Source organism: Mus caroli, chromosome 7, assembly GCF_900094665.2.
Source record: "Mus caroli chromosome 7, CAROLI_EIJ_v1.1, whole genome shotgun sequence".
NCBI lineage: Eukaryota > Metazoa > Chordata > Mammalia > Rodentia > Muridae > Mus > Mus caroli.
The window spans coordinates 89,672,464-89,689,636 of record NC_034576.1 but is presented as its reverse complement, the minus strand read 5'-3'; the positions used below and the strand labels follow the sequence as shown (position 1 = coordinate 89,689,636).

At 36.2% G+C, this 17,173-nt stretch overlaps 1 protein-coding gene across 1 annotated transcript in view; it reads right to left on the bottom strand.

The window, feature by feature from the left end:
• Positions 1-15,256, bottom strand: part of LOC110298405 (vomeronasal type-2 receptor 116-like) — a 23,178-nt gene extending 7,922 nt beyond the window's left edge. The window contains exons 1-4 of the mRNA XM_021167634.1: positions 14,969-15,256; positions 13,800-14,603; positions 12,856-13,083; positions 12,290-12,413 (exon numbers count right to left, since the gene is read on the bottom strand). Of these exons, the coding sequence (XP_021023293.1) occupies positions 12,290-12,413; positions 12,856-13,083; positions 13,800-14,603; positions 14,969-15,100 (1,288 nt within the window). The 5' untranslated portion in view covers positions 15,101-15,256. The remainder of the gene's footprint in view (positions 1-12,289; positions 12,414-12,855; positions 13,084-13,799; positions 14,604-14,968) is intronic.
• Positions 15,257-17,173: the final 1,917 nt, after the last annotated feature.

Here is a 17,173-nt window from a genome sequence, read left to right as displayed (position 1 = left end):
CCATGCACACTATTTAAATCATACTTTATTTTCAAAATTTGAGATTAAAATGTCAAATTTAATAAATGCTTTATAGTATCTTAAAAGGATCTACTTATTGGCTTATAGATTGATCCTAAAACACCTACCTTATTAGGAAAGGAAAAAACAGGTTCTCTCCACAGAATGCTGCAGAAGCATATTAGTAATTTGTGTGATGAGCTGGCAGGTAAGTTAACTCAGTGTCCTGATTGAAATGACTAAAAAACTAAATTAAATTCATGTCTTAGATCCATCCTTGCTTGTCCTTTTTCCTGTTTAGACTAGCTTCTAGCCTTTTAATTTTATGGCAATAGTACATCAGAGACTGTATATTCAGCCTTAGTAAAATTAGTCATTTAATAGAGTCATAATGATTTTTCACTCTTCTTCAGTGTGACCAGCCATTCTAACTCAATATTAGACTGGTCTAATATTCAGTCCAATATTAGAGATTCCTATATTCTAAATTACCTAGCAAAGTTAATTCAGAGCACATCCCCCACTTCCAGAGAGTCTCTGGCCTTTTTCCTATTCTAAAACCAGCCCAGAGACTGAGCTTGTGCCTTGCTAATTTGCAAACTGATACTAAAGGTCAGTCTGGAGCAGATCGCCATTGGCATCCAGTTACTTCTAATTCTTATGCATTGGTAAAATGGAAGGACCCCCTGACTAACGAATGGAAGGGTCCAGATCCGGTTCTAATCTGGGGAAGAGGCTCGGTTTGTGTTTTTTCACGAGATGAAGATGGAGCGAGGTGGCTGCCAGAGAGATTAATTCGTCAGATGAACACAGATCCTGACTCTTCTCGTAAGTATCATTATGAAGACTAAAATTTCTCTTGTGCTTAGAATTCAGCTGGGAACGGAAGCTCCCAGAAACGCTGTTTTCCTCCGAGCCAGCTCCCCTACAGGAGACCAGAGACTAGCCTTAGCTTTACAATTTGCTACTGAACAAAGTACCCGGACTTCCCCAAAAAGAAAATTTACATTGCTACTTTTTCATTGTCTAGATCTCTTTCTTTTTTCAAGCAGGTCAATCAACATCCTCCAGCCGAACTTCCATGGGTGTACATCCCTGCCCCCTAGAGCACAGGTGGCAACTGTTATCTTCTTTCCAAGGACATTCCAGCACGTGGCTTTCAGTCTGAGTTAGAAATCAGGCTGACCAAGAGGGCTAGGGAAGTAGAAATTTCAAATATTAATAGAGATTGGTTTTTATTGTGATAGAGANGGGCTTAGTCCCTTAGCTGGCCTCTGGCTTTTCACCCTCGCGATTACTGTGAGGTGTCCTTAGTTCCTCAGGCTATGGGAATAACAGGGATAAAGAGGAAAGACTTCCAGCTCCTATTTTAGCCACAAATCGTGGTGTTACTAATGACATAATTCTTGCCTAGGCATTGCTAAATCTGAGGTTGACAATTCTCCTTTAGGAGCTGCACAGCACTCAGAATTGTGCATGCTGGCTCGTGACCATATGAATACAGTAAGGGTACCACTTGGTGCAGAGAACCAGTGCAGGGGAAGATCCAACTTGACCGTTTCTGAGTTCCCTGTGCGACATACCCGGTTTAATGGAGGTTGGTATCTGATTCCAGCTAAAAACCAAAAATATCTAAGGCTCTGCCTCCCCTCTCCAAAAGATACCAAGAGTCACAAGTGTGGGTCGTGATAGCACCCACGGGAGTAATCAGGTCAATGTCCACCCAAGCCAAGGTTAAAAGCCCACTCATCTACGGATGAGAAAATCATTTGATCACCTCAGTTTAGCGTTGCCTTATTAAACTTAATTAATAGGGGGGGGGGGGAGAGGTTGGAGACCGTACTGTTGATAGGGCAAGCCCTTCACAGCCTCCCACCCTAAAAATAAAAAAGCCAATTGGCCTTGTACTACAGAGCCGGTCGGTCATACCCCTTCTCCCTGTTTCCTCGCGTGTCATCCAAAAATGCGGAGGAAATTCAACTCAGTGTTATTCTTAACAAAGTTTAATTCAAATTTGTTCAGTCAAACTTAGCCAGGGTTCCAACGCCCTACTTAAAATGCAACCAGGAAGTTACCTATTCAGCACTAATTAGCATTATAAAGTCAGAGTCTACAGCTCAGCACTATTCTGTTAGTGGTTTACTAGGATAATAAGGACAGTCTTTGCCAGATACAGTTTACCATAAGAAGAGTTAGGGAATCCCACGGAAACAGGTTTTTTCTTTAGCCCTAAGAATTCAGGCAGAACTATTGAGCATAGATAATTTTTTTTTTTTTTTTTTTTGCCTCAGGACAGCCTTTTCTTTTCTTATTTTTATTTTTGTTTACAAAAGGGAGGAGATGTAGCCTCCCCCTCACCCAGCCTGGAACCTGTTTGCTCAGGGGTGGAGCTTCCTGCTCATTCGTCCTGCCACGCCTACTGCTGGACCAAGCCGCTTTGCCACTTGGAGCCACACACGTGCCCACCCTGTTACTTGATCCTGAGATTGTTTGGTGGGAAATTGGGTTCCCTCCCCCTTCCTTTATAACTGGATGTCGGTACTAGTAAAATTGGGCTTTGAACAGGATGAGCTTGTCTTGGCCTCGTTTCTTCTCCCTCCCCGTCTAGCTTCCTCTCTTTTCAGCTTGGAGCTGCCATCTCAGTGGAACTGTTCACGTTGTGGGCTGCTGGCTGTCCCCCAACAAATTATCTATTAATTTTGCAGGCAAATGGATGGAACTAGAAAATGTCATCATGAGTGAGGTAACTCAGACCCAAAAGCACATGCATGATATGTACTCACTGATAACTGGATATTAGCCAAAACATACAGACAACCTAGGAAACAACCCACAGACATTAAAAAGAGCAACAAACAGAAAGGAACAAGTGAAGATGTTACAATTCCATTTAGAAGAGGAAGGAAATAAGGAGAGGAGGCAGAGGAAGGGGAGACATGGTGAGAAATTGTAGGGGAAAGGGGAACAAGTCAAATATGAGGGGTCAGGAGAGAAGCCCACAGAGCCAATAGAATGAACAGAAATAAGAAGCCTGGGAGGGTGGAAGGTTTGGAACCCTCTAGAAAGTACCAGAGACCTGAAAGGTTAACTATTCTCAGGACTCATTTGTGGTAACCTTAGCAAAAATGCCCAACATTGTGGAGAGGAAACTCCACTTCAAGGAAGATAAATGGGGGCTCAAATTGAGATATAAGGTTAGTAACACTTAGTTCAAATTCCTGACCCAGCGTTGTTCCTGTCTGAACAAAAACTGCAAGGAATAATGGAGAAGGGACTGAAGGAAAGATAGTCCATTAACTAGCTCAACTTGGGATCAATCCCATGGGAGAGAGGACACCATGGCCTGACACTATTACGGATGCTATGATGTCCTTATAGACTGGGACCTGGCATGACTCTCTTCTTAGGGACCTATCAGTAATTTACTGAGAAAGGAAGAGACTTATACCCAACTGAAGTAAGAGACCCCTATGTTTGAATTAGGAGAAGAATAGAAGGTGAGTCAGTTATTGACTGCACAGGAAGATCAGAAGGCTAAACTAATCCAGATTCCAGGGAGCTGCTAGAGACTGAGCCACCAACCAGCACCATACACAGGCTGTTCTGATGCCCTAGTTGGGGATGGGTAGTATCATATAAGAGGCAAGGGAGAAGAATAGGATGAAGATTTGTGGCAGGGGAACTGAGGGTGGGCAAAAACAATAGCAACATAATCAAGTTTATAAATCTGTTGTATTTTCAAGCTTCAAAAGTGACAACCCCGACTCTTCCACAGGCCACACCTGTCAGAAAACCAGGTACGCTCTCAGTAGACTGTTCCCACTCTGATCACAATTCTCAGGGTCTCCGCTAGTCTTGCAACAGAATTAAAAGGGCAGCTTCTGTTGTAAAACATATTTTAATCCATGCAAGCTAGATGTTTCTGCTCCAACTTTTACTACTGAGTTCCATGATTAAACACACACACACACACACACACACACAGAGAGAGACTTTATATTTTTAATAAGCTTTAATCAGCACTAGACATGAAAGCTGCCTATCCTCTGAGGTGTTATAATATATTTTCATATCTAAAATGCAGAATTATCAACTACCACTAACCATGTTTCATCTGGGCTGCTCAATTGACATTGAGGGATTTCAAAAAATCATTATGTCTTACTCCAAAAGCCTGTAATACTCAAAGTTGGAAAATCTGCATGTAATTGATGCTTTTCTACATAAATACCACTTACTAAAGTTAAATCAAGATCAGTATACTCTTTAAATAGTCCTATAACCCCTAAAGAAATATAAGGGGTCACTCAACAAAGTAAAGCCCAGGTCCAGATGGTTTTAGCATAAAATTATACCAGACATTTAATGTAAAGTAAATGCACCTCAGTGTATTCTACAAAATTGAAACAAAATTAACACTGCCTAATTATTTTTATGAAGCCATAGTAACCTGGCTAACAAAACTACATAAAAACTCAACAAAGAGAATTTCTGGCCAATTTTCTTTAAGATTAATGATGGCAAAATTCTCAACTCACAAATTATTGTGAGCTTTGGATGTCCCACAACAGAAGAATGGATACAGAAAATGTGGTTCGCTTACACAATGGAACACTATTCAGCTATTAAGAACAAGGACATCCTAAGTTTTGCAGGCAAATGGATGGAACTAGAATATATCATCCTGAATGAGGTAACTCAGACCCCAAAAACATGCATGGTATGTACTCACAATTAGTGGATATTAGCCAAAAAACAAAACAAAACAAACAAACAAACAAACAAAGAAAAAACAAACAAACAAACAAAAAACTAAGATACAGTCCACAGAATTTAAAAAACTAAAGTGACCAAGTGAGGATGCCTCAGTCCCACATGGGAGGGAGAAGAAAACAATCACAAATGTGGAGGGAAGGAGGGGTTTGGGAGGGAAAGTGGACAGGGTGGGGGACTGGGTGGGAGAGAGGAATCTGATCTGGTATTGGGTTAGGGAAAAGGACTGAAGCTTTGAGGGGCAGCAGAAAGAAGTAAACAAGCAATGTTCAGAGATAGAAAGTTGGGGGAACCCACCAGATTGCACCAGAGACCTAGGAGGTGAGAGACTCTCAAGACTCAAAAGGAGAGACCTTAGATAAAATGCCCAACAGTAGGGAGAGGGAACTAATAGAGCTCACCTCTAGCAAGAAGACAGGACGTCAAGTGAGGAGAGGGTGGCCATTTCACAGTAACAACTGTGGCCCATAATTGTTCTGTCTGAAAGTACTTCAGGGATGGAAATGGAGAGAAGCCTGAGGAAAAGTGTTTCCAGTGACAGGCCAAGATGGGATACAGTTCAAGGGGACATCCCAAGGCCTGATACTTCTACTGAGGCAATTGAGCACTCACCAAAAGGGACCTAGCATGACCCTACTACAGAAGACCCAACAAGCAGCTGAAAAAGTCAGATGCAGATATTTGCACCTAACCAATGGACAGAAACTGCTTACCCCTGTGGTTAGATTAGGGAAGGGCAGAAAGAAGCTGAGGAGGAGTGCGACCCTATAAGAGGACCAGCAATCTCATTTAATCTGGACCCCAAAATCTCTCAAATATTGGACAACCAAACAGATAGCATACACCAGCTGATGTGAGGCCTCCAACACACATAGATTAGAGGACTGCTGGGTCTGTGTTCATTCGGAGGTGATGAACCCAGGAATGCACTCAAGAGACTGAGGCCCTAGGGAGTTTAGATATCAGGTGGGGTGGGAACATGGAAACAGGTGGTGGGGAGGATGTATGGGATGTGGAACTCTCAGAATATGGACAGGGTGTGTGAGGGGTAAAATATAGAGTGTAAATAAATAAATAAAAAATTAAAAAATGAATAGAAAAAGAAGAAAAAAAGAGAGAATCCAAATAACGCAATTCTACTAAAATCAGTGGTGAAACAGGATTCTGAAACTTTTTGTATCTCTTCAACTTAGTACTTGAAATTTTAGCCAGAGCAATATGACAATGAGAGGAGATGAAGATAATACAAACTAGAATGGAATAAGTCAAAGTATAGCTATTCACAAGTGATAAGATAGTATACATAAGTGATTCAAAAAATTCAACCAGAGAAGTGCTGCAGCTGAAAAACATATTCAGCAAAGTAGATGGATGGCAATTTACCTAAAAAAAGATAGTAGTCACATTTTAAATAAACCATTAATGGGCTGAGAAACAAATTATAGCAACAATACCATTTATGATGTACACAGAAAATATATAATAAAACACTAACCAAGTAAGAGAAAGACTTACATCACAAGACCTTAAATTCTTTGAAAAAAAATTGAGGAAAGTATCAGAATATGGGAAGAGTTCCCATGCTCATTGATTGGTAGGATTAATAGTAAAATAGGCCATATTGACAAAAGTCACCTATAGATTCAACCAAATTATGCAATTCCCATCAAAATACTAACACATTCTTTATAGAAAGCAATCATAAGTGGGAAGGGAGGGACTTGGGAGGGAAAATGGATGGGGTAGGGAGACATTGATGGGGGGACAGGGGAACCTGATCTGGTATGGGGTGAGGGAAACAGACTGAAGCACTGCAGAGAGAATATAAACAGGCAACCTCAGGAAATAGGAGGTGTGGGGGGGTACCTCCCAGAGTGTACCAGAGACCAGGGAGGTGAGAGACTCCCAGAGCTCACAGGGAGTGAGTGACCTTTGATGAAATTCCTGACAGAAAAGAGAGGGAAGTTATAAAGCTTACCTCCAGCAGGAAGACAGGACATCATGTGAGGGATGGGGTTGCCATCTCACAGTCACACCTCTGACCTATAATTGTTTCCGTCTGAAAATATTACAGATGGAAACGGAGAGGAGCTTGAGCAAAAGAAGGTCAAGTTACAGGCCCAAAGTGTAATCCAGCTCAATGGGAGGTCCCAAGGCCTGATACTATTACTGAGGCTATGGAGTGCTCATAAAAAAGGATCTATCATGACTGCCCTCTGAAAGACCCAACAAGCAACTGAAAAAGAGTTTAAAAAAACAATTCTTAATTTCACACAGAAAAGAAAAAGGGAGAAGAAGAAAAAAATAACCAAATAGTATAGTTTTTAAAAATCCTGAACATGAAAAAACTTCTAGAAGAATGAACATCCTTCAAGCTATTTACAGAGTATCAGTAATTAAAAATGCATGATATTGATGTAGAAAAAGACAGATTATTCAAAGGGTTGAATATAAAATCAATATATAAAACCAAAGCCCTATGGACATTTGGTTTTTGACAAAGAATTAAAAGGTATACAATGCACACAAGAAAGTATCTTTAACAAATGGTGTTGCTCTAACGGAACCCATTTTTGTTATCATGAACAAAACTCAAGTACAAATGGATCAAATGCCTCAACACGAAAGTGTATACACTAAATCCAATGGAAGAGAAGGTAGTGGACAGCCTTGAACTCATTGGAACAGGAAACACATTTTTCTGAAGACAACATCAGTTTCCCAGGTTTAATGCTCAACAATTGGTAAATAGGACATCCTGAAACTGAAAGGTTTGTGTAAGGCAGAGGCCACTGTCAATAGGACAGCCTACAGATTGCTAAAGTGTCTTCCCCAACCTTACATATGACAGACGGTTATTATCTACAACATACAATGAACTCAGGCAGTTAGACACCAACAAACCCAATAACCCAATTAGAAAATGGGATACAGAGCTAAATAGAGACTTGTCAACAGAGGAATCTTGAATAGTGGAGAAGCATTCAAAACAAAAAAGTTCAACATTCTTACTCATCAGGGAAAGGAAAATAAAAATGACACTGCAATTGCATCTTATATGCATCATAATAGCGAAGATAAAAAAAATCACTTGATAGCATATTCTTGTATGGATGTGAACAAAGGGGAACACTCCTCCATTGCTCCCCAAGCAAGCATTTAGAAACTAAGCTATCAACTAAAAAGCTTACATGAGGTGGATCAAGGTCTACTTCAAATATATAGCAGATACACAGCTCAAACTCCATTATTTCCTTGTCTGCTGTCAGTGGGAGAGGATGAGCCTAGCTTTTGCAGAAACTTTTTGTGCCAGGGTAAGGGATAACCAAAGGAACCCAACTCTCAAAGATGAAGTGGGTGGTGGTAGTGGTAGGGGTTCTTTGACATGGGGATCAGGAATGTGCAGCATCAGAATCAAATAAATATATAAATTGATAAATAAATTAATTAATTAAAATTGGAACCAAGTTATATCCACTATTTCCCTACTTATTCATTAAAGTACTTAGTGTTTTAGCTAGAGCAATAGGAAAATATGTAGAAAATAAAGTCGAAGATTCATTTTCAGATAATGTAATTTTAAACACATGTAACCCTAAACATTCCATTAGAGAACTCCTGCAGCTGATACAAAATTATCAGCAAAATGTCTGGATACAACATTAACACACACACACACACACACACACACACACACACACACACACACACACACACTGTAGTTTCCTGTACACAAATGAAAATTGACTGAAGAAGAAATTAGAGAAACAGCATCCTTCATAATAAATTCAAATAGTTTAAAATTCTTATGGAAACATATGCTAAACAAATGAAAGTCTTGTAAGGAAAATACAAACCTAAAATCTTGAAAGGAAGTAATTTAAGTACTATCAGAAGATTGAAAGATCTCCCAACTATGTCAGTTGAATGACATAGGAAAATAACCATCTTTTCAACTTCAGCATATAGATTCAAAAACCCCATCAAAATGTAAACCTAAAATTTTGCAGACCTTAAGGAACATTTCCTAATGTCATGTGACACCCTGGGGACTAGGAGAACTGCTGGATGAATCACCATTTCTGATTTCAAGTTGTACTATAGATCTATAGTAATAAAAGGTGCATGGTATTGGCATAAAACTAGGTGTATTAATCAATGGAATTGAATTTAGGATGATATAAGTTCACATACCTATAGACCCTTGATAATGCATAAAGAATCCAGAAGTACACACTGAGGGGAAAAAATCCTTTTTTACGAAATAGTGTGGGTTAAACAGGATGTCTGAATATAGAATATAAATAGATCCATATTTATCTCCATACACAATTTTCCTCCCTAATCGGATCAAAGACCTCAACATAAAACTAGACACATTTTACTTGAGTGTAACAGAATGTTCAAAAGAATATATTGACACAGGACATTCTGAACAAGAGAAAAATAGGTCAGGCACTAACACCAGCAATTCGTAATGAGGCATTATATAACTGAACTCTTTAAAGCAAAGGAAACCAAATATTAGACAATACAATCGCCCAAGGATTGGTAAATCTTTTTTCATTCAAACCCCATTGCATTCGAGTTAGGACTAATATGAAAAGTCTAGAATGACCTCAAGATACTAGATAATTAAAGAAAAATCTAATTTAATATTTAAATACATATTTAAATGGAGAATTCTAAAGAGAGGACTCTCAGGTGGCCGTGAAACCCTCAAAGAGAGTTTCATCATCGTTATCCATTAGGGAAATGCAATTCAAATCCATTTTAAGATTCCATCATTTAACCTGTCAAATTGGCTAAATTCAATAACACAGGTGTTAACAAGCATGCTGAGCAAGGGGAACATGATAGGAATGCAAACTTATGAAATAACTGTTAAATAAATATGGCAATTTCTCAGAAATCTATGAATAGATATAATGCCAAATCCAACTATACCACTCTTGTATATTTACCTAGTACTCTCTCATACCACAAGGACAGTTGCTCAACTATGTTTTTGTATCTAGAGTCAAAATAGCTACAAACCACAAAGAAGTAGATACACTTCAACTGAAGACTGCATAAATAAAATAGCACACATTTATACAATATAGTATTACTTAGTTATTAAAAACAAAATGACACAGTGAAATTTCCTGACACATGGATGGAACTAAAAAAAATGTCATCCTGAGTCAGATAACCCACACCCAGAAAACAGATGTAGTATCATTCATTTAAAAGTTTATATTAACTGTTAAGTAAGTGATAAATGCAAACAATACACGGACCCTTAGAGGATAGATAAGGAAGAGGTCTACAGAAAGAGGAGGGTGAGGCTTACTGGGATGAGGAAAAACAATAGGTCTTTTTGTTATTGAGGGTTCAAGAAGACAGGAGCACAAGTGGTCTGTTGTGGGTTATGGAAGGAGAGTTAAGAGTGAACAGCTGGAATTTGAAGATATTTGGTTGACTACAGGAAATATAGTACAGTAGAAACATTTTGGGATAAGTAAGGATGACACTAGTGAACAGTTCTACAAATGGACATTACAGAGGCTAAATTGTTCATTTTGGCAACCAGGAAAGTAGTGTGCACGGTTAAAATTGGTTGAGTTGTTGATTGAGCAGGTGACAAGAAAATCTATAAACAACCCATGTTGACGTTTGGTCAGAATGCAACCATCTGACATCTGATATCATGGCTACATTGCTGATGACAACTTCGACTCTGGTTATTGATTCTGGAAAGGTGTAGTTGGTTTGTGCTAGAAGTCTTATTCTACCGGCTATGAAAAGATAAACACAGACATTACGATATTCACTAAACCCTTCACCTGTTATATGTCCAGGTTGCAAGATATGCTGCAGCAACAGTAGCACATACCTTGTTGAAATGAACAAGCAATGATTGATTTAACTTTATACTCTATCCACAAAATGGAGCCCAGGCCCAACACTACTTGGATGGTCATAATATGAACAATGCATATTCTAGAGAACCAGCAAATTCCAAAAATTCCAAATAGTACTCATCTATAAAAAATTAAGGAATGTTTCCTAATTGGTATTATGTTATTTATATATATATTATATGTGTATTGTTTGCAGGCCCTTGAAATTCATTTCCTCCTATTGCGCTGTCTTATCTATCCTTGATATAATGACGCTTTTTCTCTTATTGTATCTTCTTTCATCCTGGTTTAATATCTTTTTTTGGATGTCCACATGTTTCTGAACATAAAATAGAAAGGGAATGGTTCTGGAAGAAAGAGATGTGGGAGGAAGCCAAGAGGAGTAGAGGGCTTGGAAACATGACTGGATGCACTTTATGAGAAAAGACTCTATTTACAAGAAAAAAGAAAACTTGTAGGAGCAAGAAAATTTAATACAAAATTATTTAAAAAATATTTTAGAGTCTTTTATTGAAAAGTCAATAAGCTGGGTGTGGTGGCACACACCTTTAATCCCAGCACTCTGAGGCAGAGGCAGGTGGATTTCTAAGTTCGAGGCCAGCCTGGTCTACAAAGTGAGTTCCAGGACAGCCAGGGCTATACAGAGAAACCCTGTCTCGAAAAACAAAACAAAACAAAACAAAACAAAACAAAACAAAACAAAACAAAACAACAGCAACAACAACAACAACAAAAAGAAAAGTCAATAAATGTGACTGGTAATTTGATTTTGATACAAGTGCTATAAAATCATTTGAATCAATAAAAGTTTATTAATTTCTTTTATATATCACTCTAAGTAGCTTTGTTTTTTACTGTAGTCTCTGGGTTTGTAGTGGAATTTCATTAACATTTTAGTGTAGTTTTTCAAGTATGTGCTTCATTTCCATAATCCCCACATGCAAATCATATGAAACCATTTACATCCTGGCTTGACTCTTTAACTTTTAGATATTTGTCTGGTTATTTCTATCCCCTGCAACAAAGTTAATTCTATACTTCATCTTCCTAATGCACTACTACTTTGAAAATTCATTTGCAATGCTTCAGTTAACCTCAACACTGATACCACTAGCGATTTAATTATATTTCTCTGCATACTATATATGAATCTTAGAATAAAAGCTGTTATTCAGAGTTCCATATGCTTGGACTCCAAACTCATCTGAACCTGGTGGCAATTGAAAATGCAAACTGTCAATGATACTTTTGATCTACCAGAGCGAGATACAAAATTTCATACTTCTAAAACATGGTATAACATCAATTAACATGTAGTTATTGTTTTAAAACTCGATGGATAGTGAAAAACAAAAGAACAAAGTATCTATATATTTAAAAATTTTGAAATATATAACTTTAAGGAATATATAATCTCTAGTATTCTGAAGAAATATTGTTTTTGTTGCTTCTAGAATTATGAAATAAAAATATAGTCCAACAGACAGGGTATATTATTTTTTATCACTGTGTGATTTCATTTTTATTTATCTTTTCCTTTTCACAAAGGACTTTTGCATGCATATGGAAGATATAAGCAATTTTATTACTTTGAAAAAACATATCCTTACCTGTCATGTTTGAAATTTCATTTTCTGGGCAGCGGTAACAATCAAAACAGCAGACAGCCTTTCCCTCCTGAACGTATTTTCTAAGTCCTGGTCTGCAAGGCACACTACATATGGAGGCTGAATTCTGAAGAAAATAGGATATATCATAGAAATAAACAGTTTAACATATGTGCCAAACAGTGCAGTGATTCACAAGAGAAATCTGAGGAAAAACTTTCCTTTACACATTGTATAATGTTATAAAGCTAAATTACATTTTTTGTCTTTTAATAATAAAAATTGAATGAATATATTGTGATTTTTTTTATAGTGAAACACTTATGAGAGAGCAAGTAAGAGAAATATAGAAACAAACTGTGGGTGGAGAAGGAGAAAGAGAGATACAGAGAGAAACAGAGACAGAGAGGCAGAGACAGAGAGAGACAGAAGGAGACAGAGAGAATGTCGGATGGTAGAAGTCAATAAGTGAGGAAATGTTAAAAATTTTATTCCTTAACAAAACAAAAATAGACAAGATTATAGGTTTTTTTGCTTCATGTAAAGTATTAAAATTAAAACTAAAATACCTGCTTGATATCTGTAGCCCACTCTATCATTACATCAGACATAAACTGTTGTTGACCATTTGGAAAGTGACCAGAAAATCTTCCTATTTTAATTTTAAGTCCATAGTATTTTAGAAAATCCATGATGTAGAAAATGTCATACTCTGTATCCATTTTTTTTTTCTGGTTCATGTTCACTAGGTCCCCAGCAGGATTTACAAACTGTATGGTCTTCAGAAAAGAGAACATCTAAAACATATTTGCATTTTAGTTTCAACTATGCATACATATTAGTACAGAAATGATAAAGTTTGTAATATCACTCATATCAATTATGGGCTTATAAAATCTACCTTTATCAGAAGTATTCAGTACAAAAAAGAAACATATATTCCATATATACTTAAAGTTTCACTATGATTTACAAATACTCTTTTCTCACTGTATTTGATGTCATAACAAATGCATGATTGAATTTATGCTTAGAGAGCAGTGATAAATTATCCATTTTTTTCTGTGACTAGTGTTATTTGATTATAAGATAAGAAAACTAAATAGTCAATTCTTTAAAATGAAAATAAGCACTTGATATTATTTGAGGTCTATTCATTACATTAATTTGAAAATTTTTATTGTAATAAGAGACAAGAAATTTTCTTGATTTCATTTACTAATTTCAGGAGAAAAACATTCAAATGATAAAAACCTGAGATACATGTATGTTTGAAATAAACAGAGGAAATTTCATGTCTAAGATAGTGAAATTCTTCCTCATGTGGCATTGTTGGCTCTAACATAAATTAAATGACATTAACATGGTATGCCTCTTACGCAGTGGAGGAGTCCAGAAATACGTGCATTTAGGATTAAGGTTATTTATAGATTTACATAGATTTTGACTTTATGATTTCCTTTATAAATGCCATTTCTATGATATATATGCAATTCAGTGTAAGAATTATTACCTTCCAAGAGTTAAATTCCAGTACCTTTCCATCATTCTCTGAGCATGTGTCTACTTGTTGTAGAAGCATCTCATGAAGTGAGTGGGCAACAGCATACACAGAATTGTATAAGTTGTAACATGTTTCACTCATAGACATTCCAAGGGATGGCACAAAAAACCATTGAAATAAAGTTTTGGTTGGACAATTCTTCAGTGTTTTACAATCAGGTGGTGTCAAAGAACACTTAAAGTAAGTCCACCACAGTTTAGCAAAAGAAATGTCATTACTGTAGTTAGAAGGGTGCACTGTCTGAATAAATTGTTTGAAACCGGACATCTCAGACTGTTGGTGTGAAAAAATAAGAGCCCCATGCAAGGAGTTAAGCATGAAATCTCCTGTCATTGTGATCATATCAAATTGTGACATGCTGATCCAGAGTCTCTGAATGTTTTTGTATTTCCATAGTATGAAGTTATATTGTATAGGAGATTCTTTATCACCGTAGATGATCACAACTTTTGCTGATGACACTATGATTTGGTGATAATATTTATGAATCATTTTTAAGTATAATATCCGATCATAAGTGATAGTAGTGACAAATGCCAAGCAGACAGTGTTTCTTTTCATTACTTCTCTCAATTCAGCAAGGAATTGAATTCCATGGTCATCATCTGTAATGATGACTCCTACCCAGTTCCATCTGAAGTGAACTGCTAGGGACACCATGGCTAGTGGTAGAGATGTGTCCTTGGGAGTCATCTGGTAGAGATGAGGGAACTGTTCCTGGTCACTTATGAGATGAAAATAACCAGAGTAAAGCTGAAAGATATTGACCATAAGAATCACTATGAAGAAGATGGAATGCATAGGGATCACTCTAAGGTCTCAGTGCAGGAGAGCATATGAGAAAGTGTAGATTCTTCATCTGATCAGGAAAATCCTAATGAATCCTATAGAATTCTTATCAATTGCTATACAAGTACAGATAAACTAAATGTTTTGGTAAAACTTTTCACATTATGTTGTCTCTGCTGCCCATTTGTCATAAAGTTGTGTTTGTCACAGAAAGTGGCTAACCTTTATGTTTAATAGATCAGAATAGGTACAATAAATTCTCTGCATTTTATTCAGCCTTAGTACTCAGAAACTCAATATTTCAATAAATGTAACCCTCCCTGACTTACCTCTGGAGTTCTGGAGAAGTATAGGAATGGTCCAAGTCTGTAAGATGTTATCCATATAGGTCCCGTAAGTACAATTAAATATCTTCTCTGATTTTTACAGTAGTAATTAGGAATAATTTCCTTTCTTTTCATGGACCAAACTCTTTCCTCATTATCCACAATTAAGTTACATTCGATCTTAACTAATAGGGAAATGTTGGGTAAAATATGAATATTCCTATTGATTTCTTCAATGGCAAAATAAAGAGAGGAAATCAAGTGGATGGTCTTACGTGTCACCCTGAAAACAGAGCACACCAATCATGGGGGATATGGGTTCTAATTATGGTAATCTTAAATAAAATTCAATGTGGGTCATGCAAAGTTTTCTTGGAATGTTTTTGTACCATTCATATGTTAACATAGTCCATTATTGTGATGTATTAGGAAGTGAGACTTGCAAAATTGATTAACAATCTTAAAGTTTTAATTTGATGAATTTAACTTTATTAATTTCATTTTTAATTTTTGTATAAAATATGAAAATGAATTAAGCCTTTAGAGTTTTCTGTTATCGTCTTCTTTTGACCTCTTCTTTAACTATGTTGCAAAATTAGACACCATGTGCCATTTTTGTTTTGATGTTTTTAAACTTTTTAATATGAATTTTATATTAAGAGGCTTGTTTCACTTTTGAAATTTTCTACCATTTCATCTTTTTTTTTCTTGAATATGGTGAAATATCTTTATGTGTTGTCCATAAATAAGAAAATATTTCTGAGCCAACATTGAATCTGCACATGCCTTAATCTTACAATTCTGAACATGTGAAGAAAAGAAATAAGAATTATCTGCTATCTAGAACATTATACTTTGAACAAAATCAGAACTAAAAAGGTCATGATGCTTCATAACAGAATGGAGAATATGTAGCCAATATTTTCTGTGTCAACAATTGCAGAAACCTAAAGAATTTATAGGTAATGCAAATACCACAATAATTCTTACATTTTTTTCTTCATTTTACACAGTTCATCTCTTTTCGTGTACCTATTTGAGGCTGTACAAAATCTAGTGGTATAATATTGGTAAGAACTACAACCAGTCTTTTGGTATGGATTTGGCTCCTCTAGCTTCATGTGTACTAATTTATTCTTTCTCTACAATCACTGGCTATTGCATAACTCACCTTCGGTTCTATTTGGTGCAGATTTGTCCAGATATCTTCTGTTTCTAATATGTTCACTTACTTTCTCTCTTTTATTAAAGATATTTTAACTAGATATACCTTCTTTGAACCTATTTTAAACAGTTTGATAGTATTATTTAACAGTTACTTATAATATAGTGTGTTGTACATCATATTTTTTGTTTTGCCTCATCTCTATTATTCGTAATGTATTGTGACTACAGTGAATATTTGTTTAACTGTACATGACTTGTGGCTCTGAAGCTGGTTTGAATTGACTTAACAGTTATATGTTCTCTATTATTTGTATAATATTTTATTTTTTATATTATACTATTATATAATATAATAAAAATTTTAAAATAATTATATTAATTTATATTAAATAATTATATTATATAAAAATAAATTAAAATAATTATATTATAATATAAGAGATTAAAAATAATCTCTTATTATTTTTAATAATTTTTATTCTAGTCTCATTCCCTCATTGTTTTGAATTTTCTTTCATTCACAAATACCTGAAATTATGTACTACTTTTTAAAGCTATTGCCATTCTGTGCTGGAGAAAGATGTGCACTTTGAAAATTGGGTTCTCTAATCCACTTCAATTGCTGATGCATGAACACTTAATATGTTAAGAAATATAGAATTTCCTTGATGAACTACAGTTTAAAATTTAAAGAAAAGAATAGCTAAAACAATCCTAAATAATAAAATAACTAGTAGAAGTATCACCATTTCTGATCTCACTTTGTACTCCACATCTCCATTAATAAAATTGGCTTAATTGAGTTGGGGTTTGATTAATAGAATGCAACTGAAAATCTAGAAATAAACACACACCTTTGGACACGTGAATTTTTTTTTGATAATAAAGTTCAGAAAGGCCACAGGATCTTAAGACTTCTGGGGCCACAGGATCTTAAGACTTCTGGTGAGTGGAACACAGCTTCTGCTCCAATCCAATTGCGCGCCGGAACTGAGACTGCATTAGTTAGGGAAGCAGAAAACCTGCCTGAGTAGGGCCACA